The sequence below is a fragment of the Electrona antarctica genome, assembly GCF_951216825.1.
Source record: "Electrona antarctica genome assembly, chromosome: 1".
Taxonomy (NCBI): domain Eukaryota; kingdom Metazoa; phylum Chordata; class Actinopteri; order Myctophiformes; family Myctophidae; genus Electrona; species Electrona antarctica.
In genome coordinates, this window is record NC_136806.1 from 59,913,050 (window position 1) to 59,927,372 (window position 14,323).

At 44.6% G+C, this 14,323-nt stretch overlaps 1 protein-coding gene across 6 annotated transcripts in view; it reads left to right on the forward strand.

Annotated features, from left to right (window-relative positions):
- map7d3 (MAP7 domain containing 3) overlaps nucleotides 1–14,319 on the forward strand; it is a 50,595-nt gene extending 36,276 nt beyond the window's left edge. For all 6 annotated transcript variants that reach the window (XM_079527109.1, XM_079527110.1, XM_079527112.1 and 3 more), the window contains 9 exons: nucleotides 1,833–1,963; nucleotides 2,103–2,368; nucleotides 4,246–4,375; nucleotides 5,103–5,388; nucleotides 6,515–6,568; nucleotides 6,665–6,758; nucleotides 6,977–7,172; nucleotides 8,596–8,867; nucleotides 10,150–14,319. In XM_079527109.1, coding sequence (XP_079383235.1) covers nucleotides 1,833–1,963; nucleotides 2,103–2,368; nucleotides 4,246–4,375; nucleotides 5,103–5,388; nucleotides 6,515–6,568; nucleotides 6,665–6,758; nucleotides 6,977–7,172; nucleotides 8,596–8,867; nucleotides 10,150–10,157 — 1,437 coding nt within the window. In that variant the 3' untranslated portion in view covers nucleotides 10,158–14,319. The remainder of the gene's footprint in view (nucleotides 1–1,832; nucleotides 1,964–2,102; nucleotides 2,369–4,245; nucleotides 4,376–5,102; nucleotides 5,389–6,514; nucleotides 6,569–6,664; nucleotides 6,759–6,976; nucleotides 7,173–8,595; nucleotides 8,868–10,149) is intronic.
- Nucleotides 14,320–14,323: the final 4 nt, after the last annotated feature.

The following is a 14,323-nucleotide window of genomic DNA, read 5'->3' on the forward strand; positions in this document are numbered from 1 at the left end:
TTTAGTCCGCCGTCGCACATTTCAACTAGATACCATATTCTAAAGCTCAACTCAATTCCTATACCAATCGATCCAAAGCAACGCTAGGCAAAAATGGTATGATGGATTCTGTGAATGAAACAAGCGACCAGGTCTATTAACCCATTTTGGGGCGGGAACCCCTTTTGGTGTTAGCATTATGTTATGCTTTAGCTATTGAAAAATAGCAGATCTACAAGCTCATAGCGCGGCACAGAGTGCACCGCTATGGACTTGTAGGTCTGCTATTTTTGAAAAATCAAAGAACGACTGACATAGAAACATGGCTTTTTCGGAAAACGGTCAGGATTTAGAAGACATTTTTAGAATCAAAATGGGTTAAAACAAGCCCAAAAGAAGCGACCGGTTTCACCACATGATCCCTATTACACCAGCTATTTTCAGACGGGGAATGAGGAGAGACGGGGGGGGGGGGGACATACAACAAAGTTCGCCCGGTCTAATCTGAATGCAACACACCTAAATGTTACCTAAAACGACTGTGGATCAAGAGGTAGAGCATTGGAGGTCGTCCAATGATCCATGGGTCGGTGGTTCGAATCCCGGCTCCTCCTGTCTACATGTCGAAGGGCAAGACACTGAACCCCAAATTGCTCCCGATGTGCTGGTTGGTACCTCGCATGGCTTCCGCCGCAATCGGTGTATGAATGTGTGTGTGTGTGAATGTAATGCACAATCTATGTAAAGCGCCTTGGATAAAGGCGCTATATAAATGCACCATTGACGTATATATTTGACCAGTGTGTGTTGCACATCTTCTGGAGGGTCCTCAATCATACTGTAGGTGCATACATACTGTATACTATACTGTACATATGTCTCCCTGTGTCTGTGGCTGACCTTGTCGTGCCCCCGGGCTGAGTGCTTGGCACATGAGCATTAAAAATAGATGAATTAGAAGCCTGACAACATGGCCACCTAATGTCCACCACGCCTTTAGCAGGGTTATTTGAAACCATCGGATCTGCACTGCTGCTGTATAGAGAGAGCCAGGGAAGACGGACTGAGTCACCGAGTCTCGTGAATCAAATGATACGCTCACTTTTCCGTGTTGGGCATTCTAGAAGTTCCAGACAGTTGTTTTCCTTGTCACGAGTGTGAGGACGTGATCTCTCCCCCCTTTGCTCCCATCACCTCCAGGATTAGCTGCCATTTTTATTGGTTTCCACTTTAGTCCTGCTAGTTTCTACTTTTCTACATCCAAGATTAGTTATACATCCGAGGGAATTTCTTGACTTGGTGTTGTTCACACGTGTTTTCCGTTTCTGGGAAGCATTTGTTGATGGCCTACACAACCTACCTATCACATGTTCAAAAAGAAATGCTTCATTATACAAAAAAATGTCCCTTTTTTGCAATCTTTGTGGCAGAGCAGACCTCTCATTTATATGTGGACCTTAATAACAAAATGAATAGAAAAAAACAATGACATGACATCACACAGGTCACTCTCACATTTTGGGTGACCGGCTTTCTGACTATGAGGCGATTTCACTGCAGTGAGTGAGCTGTGGGCTGGTTAGTCGGTACCTGTGATTATGGCCGTGTGTGTGTGTGTGTAGACCTGATCCCTCTCCAATGTCGCTAACAATTTACTTACATAACGTATAAATGTTTGTTTATGAAAGTGCCTGTTGACATGGCTCTAATCCCTGGAGGTATTTGGGGGATTAGCCATGTGAGTTCTCAACGTATTAAGACTGATCCCGGCTAAGACTGAAAGTGAAAGTATTATGCATTCTCACTCCTCTGCTCTTCCTCCTCCTCCTCCCCTTGTCTCTGCGGAAATACAGAAGGACAAACGCTTTACATCGCCTGTGGCCAAGCGTCCGGCCTCCCCCTCCAATTCCCTGGGGCGCAACCGCTCACCCTCGCCAGCCCCCAACCCCAGCCCGAAGAGGACGCCCTCCCCAGCAGCAGCCAAGTAAGACACCCCCCCCCCCCCCAAACCCTCCTTGTCGTGCAACAGCCTGGAGGATTTGTTGAGTTGTGTGGCTGGCGTACCATGCTACCATCCTGACCAACATAACATGTAAATCTCCTTTTTTTTACCTCTCCCACAGGCATAGTCCCCGCAATCGCCCCCCTTCACCCGGTGGGGGGAAACAGCGCCCCCCATCCCCGCAGGCCACGTCGGCTAAACCGCCGCCCATCCAGAAACCGTCTCTGACCCCTACAGGACCCCCCACCCTGCGCAAGAGGGACTCCAAGCCGAGGGACCTGTGCCCTGTGCAGGCGGTGGCGGCCCCTCAGTCTGCTGAGAACACCCCCAGTCCCTCTGCCTCCCCCTCGGCCACTGCCAGCAAGACCAAAGACAAAGACAAAGACGGTGAGGAAAGACCAGGTTGTGGTTTGACCACTTTTTTCAACCCGATTAGCACATGCATTCCATAGGGGCTGGAACCACACATATGACAAATGACATCAACTTGTGACGGGCATGTTTGTTAAAACAGAGGTGTGAGAAAAGGTGAAAATAGCATATCTAAAAGGTCAACGGGTCGCGACGATGCGCCGCCTCGTGAGCTTGTAGATCGGATATTTTCACCATTCGTCATGCAGCCAAATATGTTTACGGTTTAAGTGGTTAATTAATACAGACCGTTCCCTCAGTACAAACAGGCATCTCTAGTCATTACTACCATAATGTGTTGCCAATGACAGAAGACACGTAGGCAACATTTTTTTTTAACCCATTTTGTGCGGGAACCCCTTTTGGTGTTTTAAACATTGTTATGCTTTAGCTATTGAAAAATAGCAGATCTACAAGCTCATAGCGCGCCACCGAGTGGCGCGCTACGAGCTTGTAGGTCTGCTATTTTTGAAAAATCGTGAAAATATTTATTTCAGAAAACTGGAGGATTTAGAAGATTTAAAAAAAAAATTGAGGTCAGGCCTAAACGGGTTAAATAAACAGTATTTTGTCTCAAGTCCGTGGCTTCCGTCGGCTTCTTTTGTTCATATCAACTTCCTTCCATTGTACTTGTGGCTTATTGGGCCAAGCACAATGCATGATGGTCTGCTGACATATATGTTCTGCATGCCACTACGAATCCCTCCGTCACGAGGGATTATTATTATGGAGCTAGACCAGGATGTTTGCGCTCGTTATGCATGTTGACAGAAAGGTGTGTGTGTTGAGCTTTCCGTCTGGACTGCACTACAAGGAATAGGGTCAGTTTTGTATGGCTACAAGCGCTGCATTATCCCAAGAGTCCGTTGTGATGTCCAGGCCCCCCTTTTCAGTCATGTGTTGGTGTTTTCGTGTTTGTTGTGAAGTGGTCGGTTTTGTGTTTTGAGACTGACGTGGCAACAGGTCAGTTAGCAGTGAAGTCTCAGGGGAGCCATTAATTCCCAGCTGGAGACACATCCTGTCACAGGAATGAATTGCAGCTGTAACCACCACTGCCACCTCCTGGACAGAAGCATGCTCTGCACAGTGTACACACAACTATTACCTATTATTGGCATGACATTGTTGAACACACTATAGACCTTTGCAGAGAGATTCCGGAAGTAAAAATCCGATCCCTTTCCTCCGTAGAGGATTCTATTATCAGCGATAATGTCGTAAGAATCCAATGTAGCGGGGTTGTTTTTGGCAGCAAATTTGGATTTTAGTTTTAGTCATAGTCTCTTGAGTAGTTTTCATTTAGTTTTAGTCACATTTTAGTCACCTGGAATGTTTTAGTGTTAGTCTAGTTTTAGTCGACTAAATATCATGGGATTTTAGTCGACTAAAATGTATTGATGCCATCGTAATGACTGTTTTTTTACACTTGCTGAAAATAGCCGAGAGTTTCTTCCATTGAAGAAAAGAGAGCACGAACCGCACATGGACAAATGACATCAACTTGTGACGGGCGTTGTCCCCATGAGTAAAAGATGAACTATTTCTAAAATATGAACTCAACTTAGAAATTGGTACAGAGAGGTTTCTTTGCTTCATTTAACCCATTTTGGGCGGGAACCCCTTTTGGTGTTAGCATTATGTTATGCTTTAGCTATTGAAAAATAGCAGATCTACAAGCTCATAGCGCGCCACCGAGTGGCGCGCTACGAGCTTGTAGGTCTGCTATTTTTGAAAAATCGAAGAACCACTGACATAGAAACATAGCTTTTTCAGAAAACTGTCAGGATGTAGAAGACATTTTTAGAATCTGATCTCAGGTCAAAATGGGTTAATGTTCATCTCTTTCTCTTCAGACTCCAAGGCCGCGATGGGCGCCAACACGGCCGCTGGGGCCGCCAAGGCCCTGGCGGAGAACCGCCGACTTATGCGGGAGCAGAAGGAGAGAGAGGAGCAACTCAGAATACAGAAGGAGGAGGAGGAGAGGTGGGAGATGCACTTTTACCCATGGAAACCGTGTGTGTGTGTGTGTGTGTGTGTGTGTGTGTGTGTGTGTGTGTGTGTGTGTGTGTGTGTGTGTGTGTGTGTGTGTGTGTGTGTGTGTGTGTGTGTGTGTGTGTGTGTGTGTGTGTGTGTGTGTGTGTGTGTGTGTGTGTGTGTGTGTGTGTGTGTGTGTGTGTGTGTGTGTGTGTGTGTGTGTGTGTGTGTGTCACACGATTAAAAACAGAATGGCAGATATACGAGCTCATAGAGCGTCACTTTGTGGAAAGTGCCCTTAATATTAGTTTTTTTTGAGTGGTGCAACCACTCCCTTACGGAGCTGTGTGTGGCTGGGTGTCTGGGTATGAGCACGAAAACAGCATGGTTGTTTTTCACCACCTGTACGCAAACACACACTCACGTATTAACTGTATATATGATGCTTTCGGGGGTGCCAGTACATTACAGTACAGTAGAGGGACCCCCACATGGTAACTGTCATTTCTCTACCGTTTCGGACGTGGGACGGCTCGCCGGAACCGGGCCGGCGCCCTGGGTGCGTTCCTGTGGGTCTTTTTTTAACTGGAAATGGGAAAACACAATGTATTTCTATAAGAGAAACCAAATCGTTTCTCAAGTTTAGAGATGACGTTCGCTCGATTAATTTCCCCCCCCCCCCCCCGGGTCCTTAACCTCAAAGCTCTTCTTCTTTGACACCCGTCTTCTTTTTCAGGCTGAGACAGGAGGAGGAAGAACGCCTGGCGGAGGAGGCCCGCCTCAAGCGCCTGGAGGAGGAGGCGAGGCTGGCCGAGGAGAGGAAGAAGCGGGAGGAGGAGGACGCGGTGCTGGCCGAGGAGCAGCGGGCCCTGCTGGCCGTGGAGGAGGCCCAGAGGCAGGTGGAGCTGCAGAAGGAGCGCGAGGAGGCCGAGGCCAAGGCCCTGGAGGAGGCGGAGCGGGTGCGCGTGGAGCGGGAGCGCGTCATGCAGCAGAACCAGCAGGAGCGCATGGAGAGGAAAAAGGTGAGGAGATGGATTGATGGATGAAAGCAGTGTGGTTTTTACCCATTTAGGCCTGACGTCGAAATAAAAAAAAAACGTCCGCTCTGAAAGAATATATATTCAAAAGTTTGAGGCACATTTTCCCGATTTTTCAAAAATAGCAGACCTACAAGCTCGTAGCGCGCCACTCGGTGGCGCACTATGAGCTTGTAGATCTGCTATTTTTCAATAGCTAAAGTATAACATAATGCTTTAAAACACAAAGGGGTTCCTGTCCAGAATGGGTTAAACTAAGACTACCTTTTTTTGTCACGGACTAAAATTAAAACAAATCTATGATGACTAAAACTAAGACTATATATTGACAATTTCGTCGACAAATAAAAACTAGACTAAAATGTTAGGGAGGGACAAGAGATCCAGTTTTATGCTAGGTTGCATGCTGAAAATAGCAGATCTGCGACGCGTTGTGGGCTTGTAGATCTGCTATTTTCAGCATGCAAACAAAGAAAAGAAATCTGCCATTACAACGACATCAAGGCCTGTCAAAACACATTTTAGTCGACTAAATCAACTGTAGATTTAGTCGACTAAAAATCGTATGACATTAAAGTCGACTAAAACTGGACTAACACTAAAACATTCCAGGTGACTAAAATGTGACTGAAACTAAATGAAAATTATTCAAAAGACTGACTAAAACTAAAATCCTTAAGTCCTTCAACTGGGGGGGGTCCTCAGAAATACTGCAGGCAAATCTTTTGTGTTATAGGGAGGGTGTTTATTTTTGTATTTTTTTACATTAACCACTTGTTTTCCACTTCTATTCTGGGGGGGGGGGGGGGGGATGACTTCCATCTATACTTTTTACGTGCTTAATGTGTGTCAAACCACAAAAAAGGCACATGGCTGTGTTACTCTACGACAGTGAGGACTGATTCAAATAGGAAATAGTGATTGTAAATTGGTTTCACCCACTCGACGGTGGAACATTAAATCACAGAAAGTGCTCCCATTATTTATTTAAATGTACTTTTGGCCCAAGTTCTCACATCAAACGGTTCAAAGTTTTCATCGTCATCTTTATAGCGTCGCGTTGCACCAAAGTGAAGTGAATAATTTGTATTCCGATCACAACCTTTTTCAGAGAATAGAGGAGATAATGAAGAGAACACGAAGTGGGGACCAAAAAGACTTGAAGGTGAGGTCGCCATAGCAGCCGAGTATCTCTTGATATAATGAGCTCGTTGTGGTGCTCGTGCGTTTTCGTTGATGCATCGTCTGTCTCCCCTTGCAGAGAGACGACGACGATAAGGATGCTCAAGAGGACCTTGACGACGACGACGACGAGGAGGACGACGGAGAGGACCAGATGAACTATGACGACAGGGGTATGTGTCCGTGTGCTTCAGCCCACGCTGGCACCGATGCATGGGTTGCAATGCGGGTGTATGCGATCCTGCTTCATCTGAACGCCTAGTTGCTTGCATATATTTAAAGTGTGCGTGTATTTGCATACACTTTGTATGAATGGCTCGTCTGTTTGCATCGGCGGAAATCTCTGCGTGACTCGCGATGACTCATCTTCCCCCTCTTTTGTCTTTTTCAGAGATCGACACGGAGCAGATGGGGTACGTCGCCATGGACACGGAGACGGAGGTGGCCGACGGAGACGAGCGCGGCCTGTCGTCCGGCGAGCCAATGGGAGAGCGAGAGGAGCCCCTGGGTAGTGTGAATGGAACGCCAGAGGCCAATGACCAAGAGAACAATAACGGCATGCGTGCGGATGATACTCAGGCAGTGAGGTATGACTGAAGCTGCAACACTTTCACATTATGGCAGAGCAGCTGACAAAAAACATCAGTGTTCCATTATTAGTATTTTATAATGGGGGGGGGGTGGGCATACAGCAAATGGTCTGGCCAGTCGGGAACCAAACTGGAGACTCCCTGGTCAGCGCATTTTGTGTCTTAACCCATTTTGACCTGAGATCAGATTCTAAAAGATGTCTTCTACATCCTGACAGTTTTCTGAAAAAGCTATGTTTTCCATGTCAGTCGTTCTTCGATTTTTCAAAAATAGCAGACCTACAAGCTCGTAGCGCGCCACTCGGTGGCGCGCTATGAGCTTGTAGATCTGCTATTTTTCAATAGCTAAAGCATAACATAATGCTAACACCAAAAGGGGTTCCCGCCCCAAAATGGGTTGAACACGATAAACCGTCCTGGTTTTAAGGCAATCGCAACAGCAAAAGATGACGTTGTCCCCGTTACCCCTGACTTTCCCCAATGAAGGAAATCATGTGAAATGAGATCTTGATAATGTGCTTGTATCCAGTGTTTACAGATGTGTCCAGAGATTGCATTTCTAACATCATTATTGGATAATTCAATATAATTATAATTTACATAGAATTATAACACAGAAGGTAAACTGTTGACTTTAATTTCTGCTAAAACGGTTACCCTTGCACACTCACCACCTCCATCTCTCACTCCCTATTAGTGACGCGTGGGTTCGCCTTCAGGTCGGGTGGTTCAGGGTACAAAAACATAACATGTGGTCTCCTCAGAAATTAGTATAATAATAAATTAGTACAAATGTCTGTATAACAAATATCTGGCCAGCTGGCACATTAAAAAGGACAGACACATCACCCATGCTGCCCTATGCTTAGACACACCATTCAACATACACATTTGCATTAAATTAGCGGAAATAAACGTTATTAAATTTACTCACTGGTGTCTGCAGCTGGCATCTATATACTGAAACTGAAGTGAGGTGATGCAAATGTTGAGTGTTTTTCAAAAGCCAAGCATCTGCTATAGTTTTAGAATTCTGCATCAACTAGATGGGCAGGTTCATTGTTGATGATCACTTCCACATATTTTAGTTTGTCCATGGGCTCCATGGTGTCATGGACACTGGGCTCACTTCCTTCCTGGACTACAATCCCCATAATGCTTTGGTCCACTGTGCCTCCTTGTGGATAGGGGGAGGGCTGTCTTACTGAGACAACATGTAGTCCAGGAAATAAGTGAGCTTAGTGTCCATGACATCATGGAGCCCATGGACACTTTGAAATATTGAAATATCTAAAAAACACATATAACCTGCATAATAACCCCATGACATAAATAAAAAATCACACCCCTGTGAACTGAGTGGTGCAGAAAGTTAAAACATGGAGATGATAGGTTTCTGTCCTCCCCCTCTCTCTTCCAGTCCAGTGCCTCAGAGTCGCCTGGTGGATGGCTCGGAGTTCCTCAACGAGGTGGACTCCAACAAGGTGGTCCCCGGTCTGAACGGTAAGCCAGCGTGGAGCTTCGAGGAGCTCATCGACCTCAACGTCCACGGCAAGGGTCGACCCCTCATCGAGGCCGGAGACGTGGACTGTGACACGACGGGTCCCGACGGGCCCAGGGTGGCCTTCGAGGACAAGGGCTCTGCCGTCGGCAACCTCCACTCCTCTAGTCAACCCATTGAAGCCCTGTCCGGTAAAGCAGTGTTCATTTTGACAGTAGATTTTAGTCATCTGAAAGGTTTTTGTCTAGTTTTAATTGACTAACCCATTCAGGCCTGACGTCGAAATAAAAAAAAAAAAGTTTTCTAAATCATGAAAATTTTCTGAAAGATTTGAGGCACATTTTCACGATTTTTCAAAAATAGCAGACCTACAAGCTCGTAGCGCGCCACTCGGTGGCGCGCTATGAGCTTGTAGATCTGCTATTTTTCAATAGCTAAAGTTTAACGTAACGCTTAAAACACCAAAAGGCGTTCCCGCCCAGAAATGGCTAAATATCCTAAGATGTTAGTCGACTACATCTACAGTTGATTTTGTCGATACAAATGCTTTGGCAGGCCTGGATGGCGTCGTAATCACTGATTTTACACTTGGTTGCGTGCTGACAATAGCCGATATATACAAGCTCACTACGTGTCGCGCTGTGAACTTGTAGATCTGCTATTTTCAGAGCACAACCAAGCATAAAATGACTTGTCTTTTAGTTCTACTGGATCTCTTCTCCACCAGTCCCTAGCGAACAGTCTAGTTTTACATAATTGTTCATATATATATATATATAATCTTAGTTTAAGTCGTCATAGCAGAGTTTTTATTTAGTTTTATTTAGTTCAAGTTACTCAAAGAACATTTTAGTCGACAAACTGAACTCACTCGGCACCGAGATCGCCTTTTGACGCCTTCTGGTCCATACGCCCTCCTCGACCGAGATCGCCTTTTTTAATATAAATTGATTAAGGTTCACAACTGTGTTCTCTACGCACTCATAACACTCCGGTTCGGGTGCAATGAAGGGGGAAAAACAAAACGATGTGAAGATTCCGCTGGTTTATATATACTGTCCATGGGAACGCAGTTTTTAGAAAATCGTAATATCTCGGATTCTTCTTTGTGGATCAAAACAAGCTTGACTTTCTCTAAACGATATGATCCCCGGCTACGAAATGTTTGTTTAGGGTGAATTAATTAATTAGCGGAACCGTTGCATAGCGATTATTCACTTCCTGACTCGGTTTCCGAGTGAAGTGGCTTTCAAAATAAAGGTGTTCCCAATAGAAAAATCAATGTGTGGCGGTCCTGTAGTACTCAATTCAGACACCAGATGGTGGGTAAATGAGTTAACACTGCAGTGGATTTAATTTTCGTTTAGGTTAGGTTAGGAGCTGCGCATCGAATCAGTATTGTTTTCTGACATGCATGTTGCCCGCACCAACCCCAAGACTTTCTCTCTCTCTCTCTCTCCCTCTCTCTGTTAGAAATGTGATGCTGCTGCCCACTGGGGGAGGGGAGGGGGGGGGGGGGGTTGCGCCTTCCTGTTGCACTCCCAAAATTTCTGTCCGGCCGAGATCCTCAAAAAGACTCCTCCACACCGCTCCAATCGGCTCCTCCCCTGCCCAGACGAGGACCACCACCACATGGAGAGGAGAGTCCACCCACCCTGTGCTACGTTTGCACCCCAGTGTGATGAGGACAAAACAAATAAAAGTATGCTTCAGGGAATATTCCTTAATGTCCTTGCTTCCATTTCTTCTCTCTCTCTCTCTCTCTCTCCTCTACTTAGTTACTCTTTTATAATTTGTTTTGTTCATACTTTTGTTCTATTTTTTATTTTTGTTTGTAATGGTGCATTGTTGTAATTTATTAATTTTGGCTTATGTGTTACTGTAAATTCTGTTCCCACATGTGTAGTACCTTTTTTTTTTTTTTTTTTTTTTTTTTTGGGGGGGGGGCTCGTCTCAGAATATTCCAGAATGCATGCACACACACACACTCATGGCTTTGTGAATATAGTGTAATAAGGTATCGTGAGGAATTGGAAGGATCGTTACGACATTCTGCGGTGGGGGGGAGGCTGCTTGAGGTATGTGGAGCGTTTTTTGCACTGTCCCAGGTTCAGGATTTAATTATGACTCCAACGGGGGAATGTGATTTTAAAGATTTAATCAAGTCTTGGATTTGATCCAGTGGCTGTTTTGTTTGGTTTGTTTTCTTCCCCCCCCCCTGCAGCATCTGACAACATGGCCTTACTGTCTTGTCCCCCAGCAACACCCCCAGGCTGCTTGTGGTGATGTTGATCTGTGTTTGTCTGCGTGCTGTTTTCCCCCCCGGTGCTTCCAGGTTCTATATGTGGGTCCTGGAGCGCAGTGTCACATGGTGCCCTCTCTTGTCATACAGTTGGGTGCCACCGATATTGTCCCTTATCATTTGACCCATTTAGGCCTGACCTCAAAATTTAAAAAAAATCCTTCTAAATCCTCCAGTTTTCTGAAATAAATATTTTCACGATTTTTCAAAAAATAGCAGACCTACAAGCTCGTAGCGCGCCACTCGGTGGCGCGCTATGAGCTTGTGGATCTGCTATTTTTCAATAGCTAAATTATAACATAATGTTTAAAACACCAAAAGGGGTTCCCGCCCAAAATGGGTTAACTGTGCTTTTGCGCAGATCACGCAAACCTCAGCAAAAAGAAAAGGACAATATCGATGGCCTCCAACTGTACATAACATGCCCACACATCCATCGCTCTTCCCAAAGAGCCCCTCCAGACTCTCCATCTTCCTTAACCCCATGTCTTTCCTTTCTTGACCAGTAGAGGGCGTTACGGAGCACAACTCCCCAACTGTAAAGTCAGATTTATACTTTTGTCATCAACCCCCGAAATGCAGTTGGAAATATGTTTTTATTTCATTTTGTGAAGTATAAATGAGCCTCTTACTTTATCTTTGGAACTAACGGATGTGGGTATTCGAGAGAACGCTGTAATGAATACATGTGTTCAGTGAAGTTTCACCTGTTGGCTGTTTTAAGGTTGCATTCATGTGTTTTTTTTTTTCTTTTTGGTTTTGGGGGGGGGGGGGGGGTGTGTCACTGTCTGAGGTGTTGACACTTAAGCTTTTACATGTGTGTGTATATAGACTCCCATGTTGGCTACTAGCGTCAGAATCTAATTTAATTGCACCTGATGAAAGTTGGCGGTGCCTGTAGTCCATGACTGTATGTATCTGTTCCACTCAACTAGCCTACATGCTGGACCATAACTTGTAATGCCAGTTTATTTCTATACAAACGAGGCCTGTGTCTATTGTTCATGGACACTAAAGAGTTTTATGTGTGCACATATGAATATACGTACATGACTGGCTCCATGAACTGAATCTGAAAGGTCTGCGGTTCTCTGTCACAAAAGCCTAAAGTTCCTCAGGGCTGTGGCAAAAAAAATGTTCATTCAGGTTTTTTTTTCTGCGTAAAGCCTGATTTATACATTGCACGTCGGTGTATAAATTAAGCGTTACACTTTATGGTCACTTTCTTTCACCCTTCCGTCTGTGTGGTTTCTTCTCCCTTTTAAACAGTTCCAGTGCTTTCCTACTAAGGCCTAAGATTCTTTAGAGAACACACTAGCTGCTGCTTTTATACTTCCCATGGCTAAATCATTTCAACTATTTTTTTTTTTGTAATATATATAATTTGGCTGTCTGTTTATACAGTATATGAAAATATATTTCTACATATTTAAATGTTATTGCATTGTGTATATAATCAGTATTAGGCCCAGCAAAGCCGTGTTTTCGGTGGAGCGGCGGCGGTGTTGTCAGGGTGTTCGGTGTCTGTTACTGTACTAATAGAGTTGTGTTGGACTCCTGCCCTCTGCAGGGCAGTCAGTGCTGTTACCATAGTTCAGGCCCAGCCTCAAAGCCCGAGCTTTACAGAAATCCCTCTTTTAGAACTCTGCAAAACCAGGGCGGGGAGAGTGGATCCACTTATCGTGTGTGTGTGTGCGTGTGCGTGCGTGAGTGTGTGTAACTGCATGTTTAAAACCCCTGAGCCTTGACTATTGCCTTGATTCCATTGTAAGTGGAGAAGTAGGGAGAGTGTGGAGCAGTTTTCAGTGCTTTGAATTTCTACAAAATGTCGGTCATGTTATGTGACGTGTTGTCAGCTTGTAGCTTGCTTGACATTGTTGTGCAGGAGTGTGAATCCACCCAAAACATTAGGAACAAAGTGATATTTGGCCAGTTTTGTCCTGCATGATCATTGTTTTGTCTTCTGGTATATGTATACAAAAAAAAAAAAAAGAACCTAACATTTGAACTCTGGAATTTCCCTATGCTTGAATAGTTCGAACTAGTGGTTTGCGGACCTTGTTGTTTTTCCCCTATTCCTCTGACTTTCAGATTGTCTCGTTGAGTAAAACAGCTTTGTACACCCAGCTTCTGTCTACACTACACTGTGTGTAGAGCTTAGTTTTGATTAATCAGCATAACGAATGTAACATTCAATGACCCCCCCCCCCCCCCCCCCCCCCCCGTCTTCCACAGCAGCCCAAATTCAGTTTTCTTTTATTCATCTTAACTCACCCCCCCCCCCACACACAATGCTTTGCACTGACCCACCTGTGTTGGATATAGGGCTTTGGGACTTTATGAAGGTTACTGAGGGGTAGCTTTACCGTACCAACTCCTCAGAGTTTTGAAGGAAATGAAAGTTGGTCTACTTCACTTACAGTTGGGTGCCACTGATATTGTCCCTTATCATTTGACCCATTTAGGCCTGACCTCAAAATTTAAAAAAATCCTTCTAAATCCTCCAGTTTTCACGATATTTCAAAAATAGCAGACCTACAAGCTCGTAGCGCGCCACTCGGTGGCGCGCTATGAGCTTGTAGATCTGCTATTTTTCAATAGCTAAATTATAACATAATGTTTAAAACACCAAAAGGGGTTCCCGCCCAAAATGGGTTAACTGTCCTTTTGTGCAGATCACACAAAACTCAGCAAAAAGAAAAGGACAATATCGATGGCCTCCAACTGTACTTCACTTACCTAGACTTTGTGTTTGTGTGATTCATAACCCAAGAAGCATGCTTAACACCCCCAAACTCTTCAAAAACTCGTATCCACTCCATAACCCCCTTGCAGTGAAACCTATGGTTGTCACTTGGTTAATTAACAGGCTTTCGTTGGATTTGGGGGTACATCCTGATCCAGTCATAAATAAGACCTGCTAGAGGACCATTCCAGTTGCTGCTTGAACAGATGCATATATATATATATATATACTCCAGGACCTACTCTTGTTAAATCCTTATACATTTCTGCAAACATGGAGGTCTTGAGTAGCTAGCCCAAGTGTTCTTAATCCTCAAGACAGTCATCATGGTTAGAATAGAATGGTGCCTTAGATTGAGATTTAGTTTTTTTTCTTTTCTTTTTTGGTCATAACTATTAAAAAGATAACTAATGAGTCACGTCCTTACCTCGGCCATGACAATCAGTCTACCCGACCAGGGACGACCGTGAATTATTAACTTCTCTCTGGAGGCTTTTGAAACATAACTAAGACCTGTCCACAAATTATATTTGTAAATATATCTAAAGTGTACCAAGATGTTGAACTGTTAAAAAAAATAAAGTTTTGCAAAAAGGTTG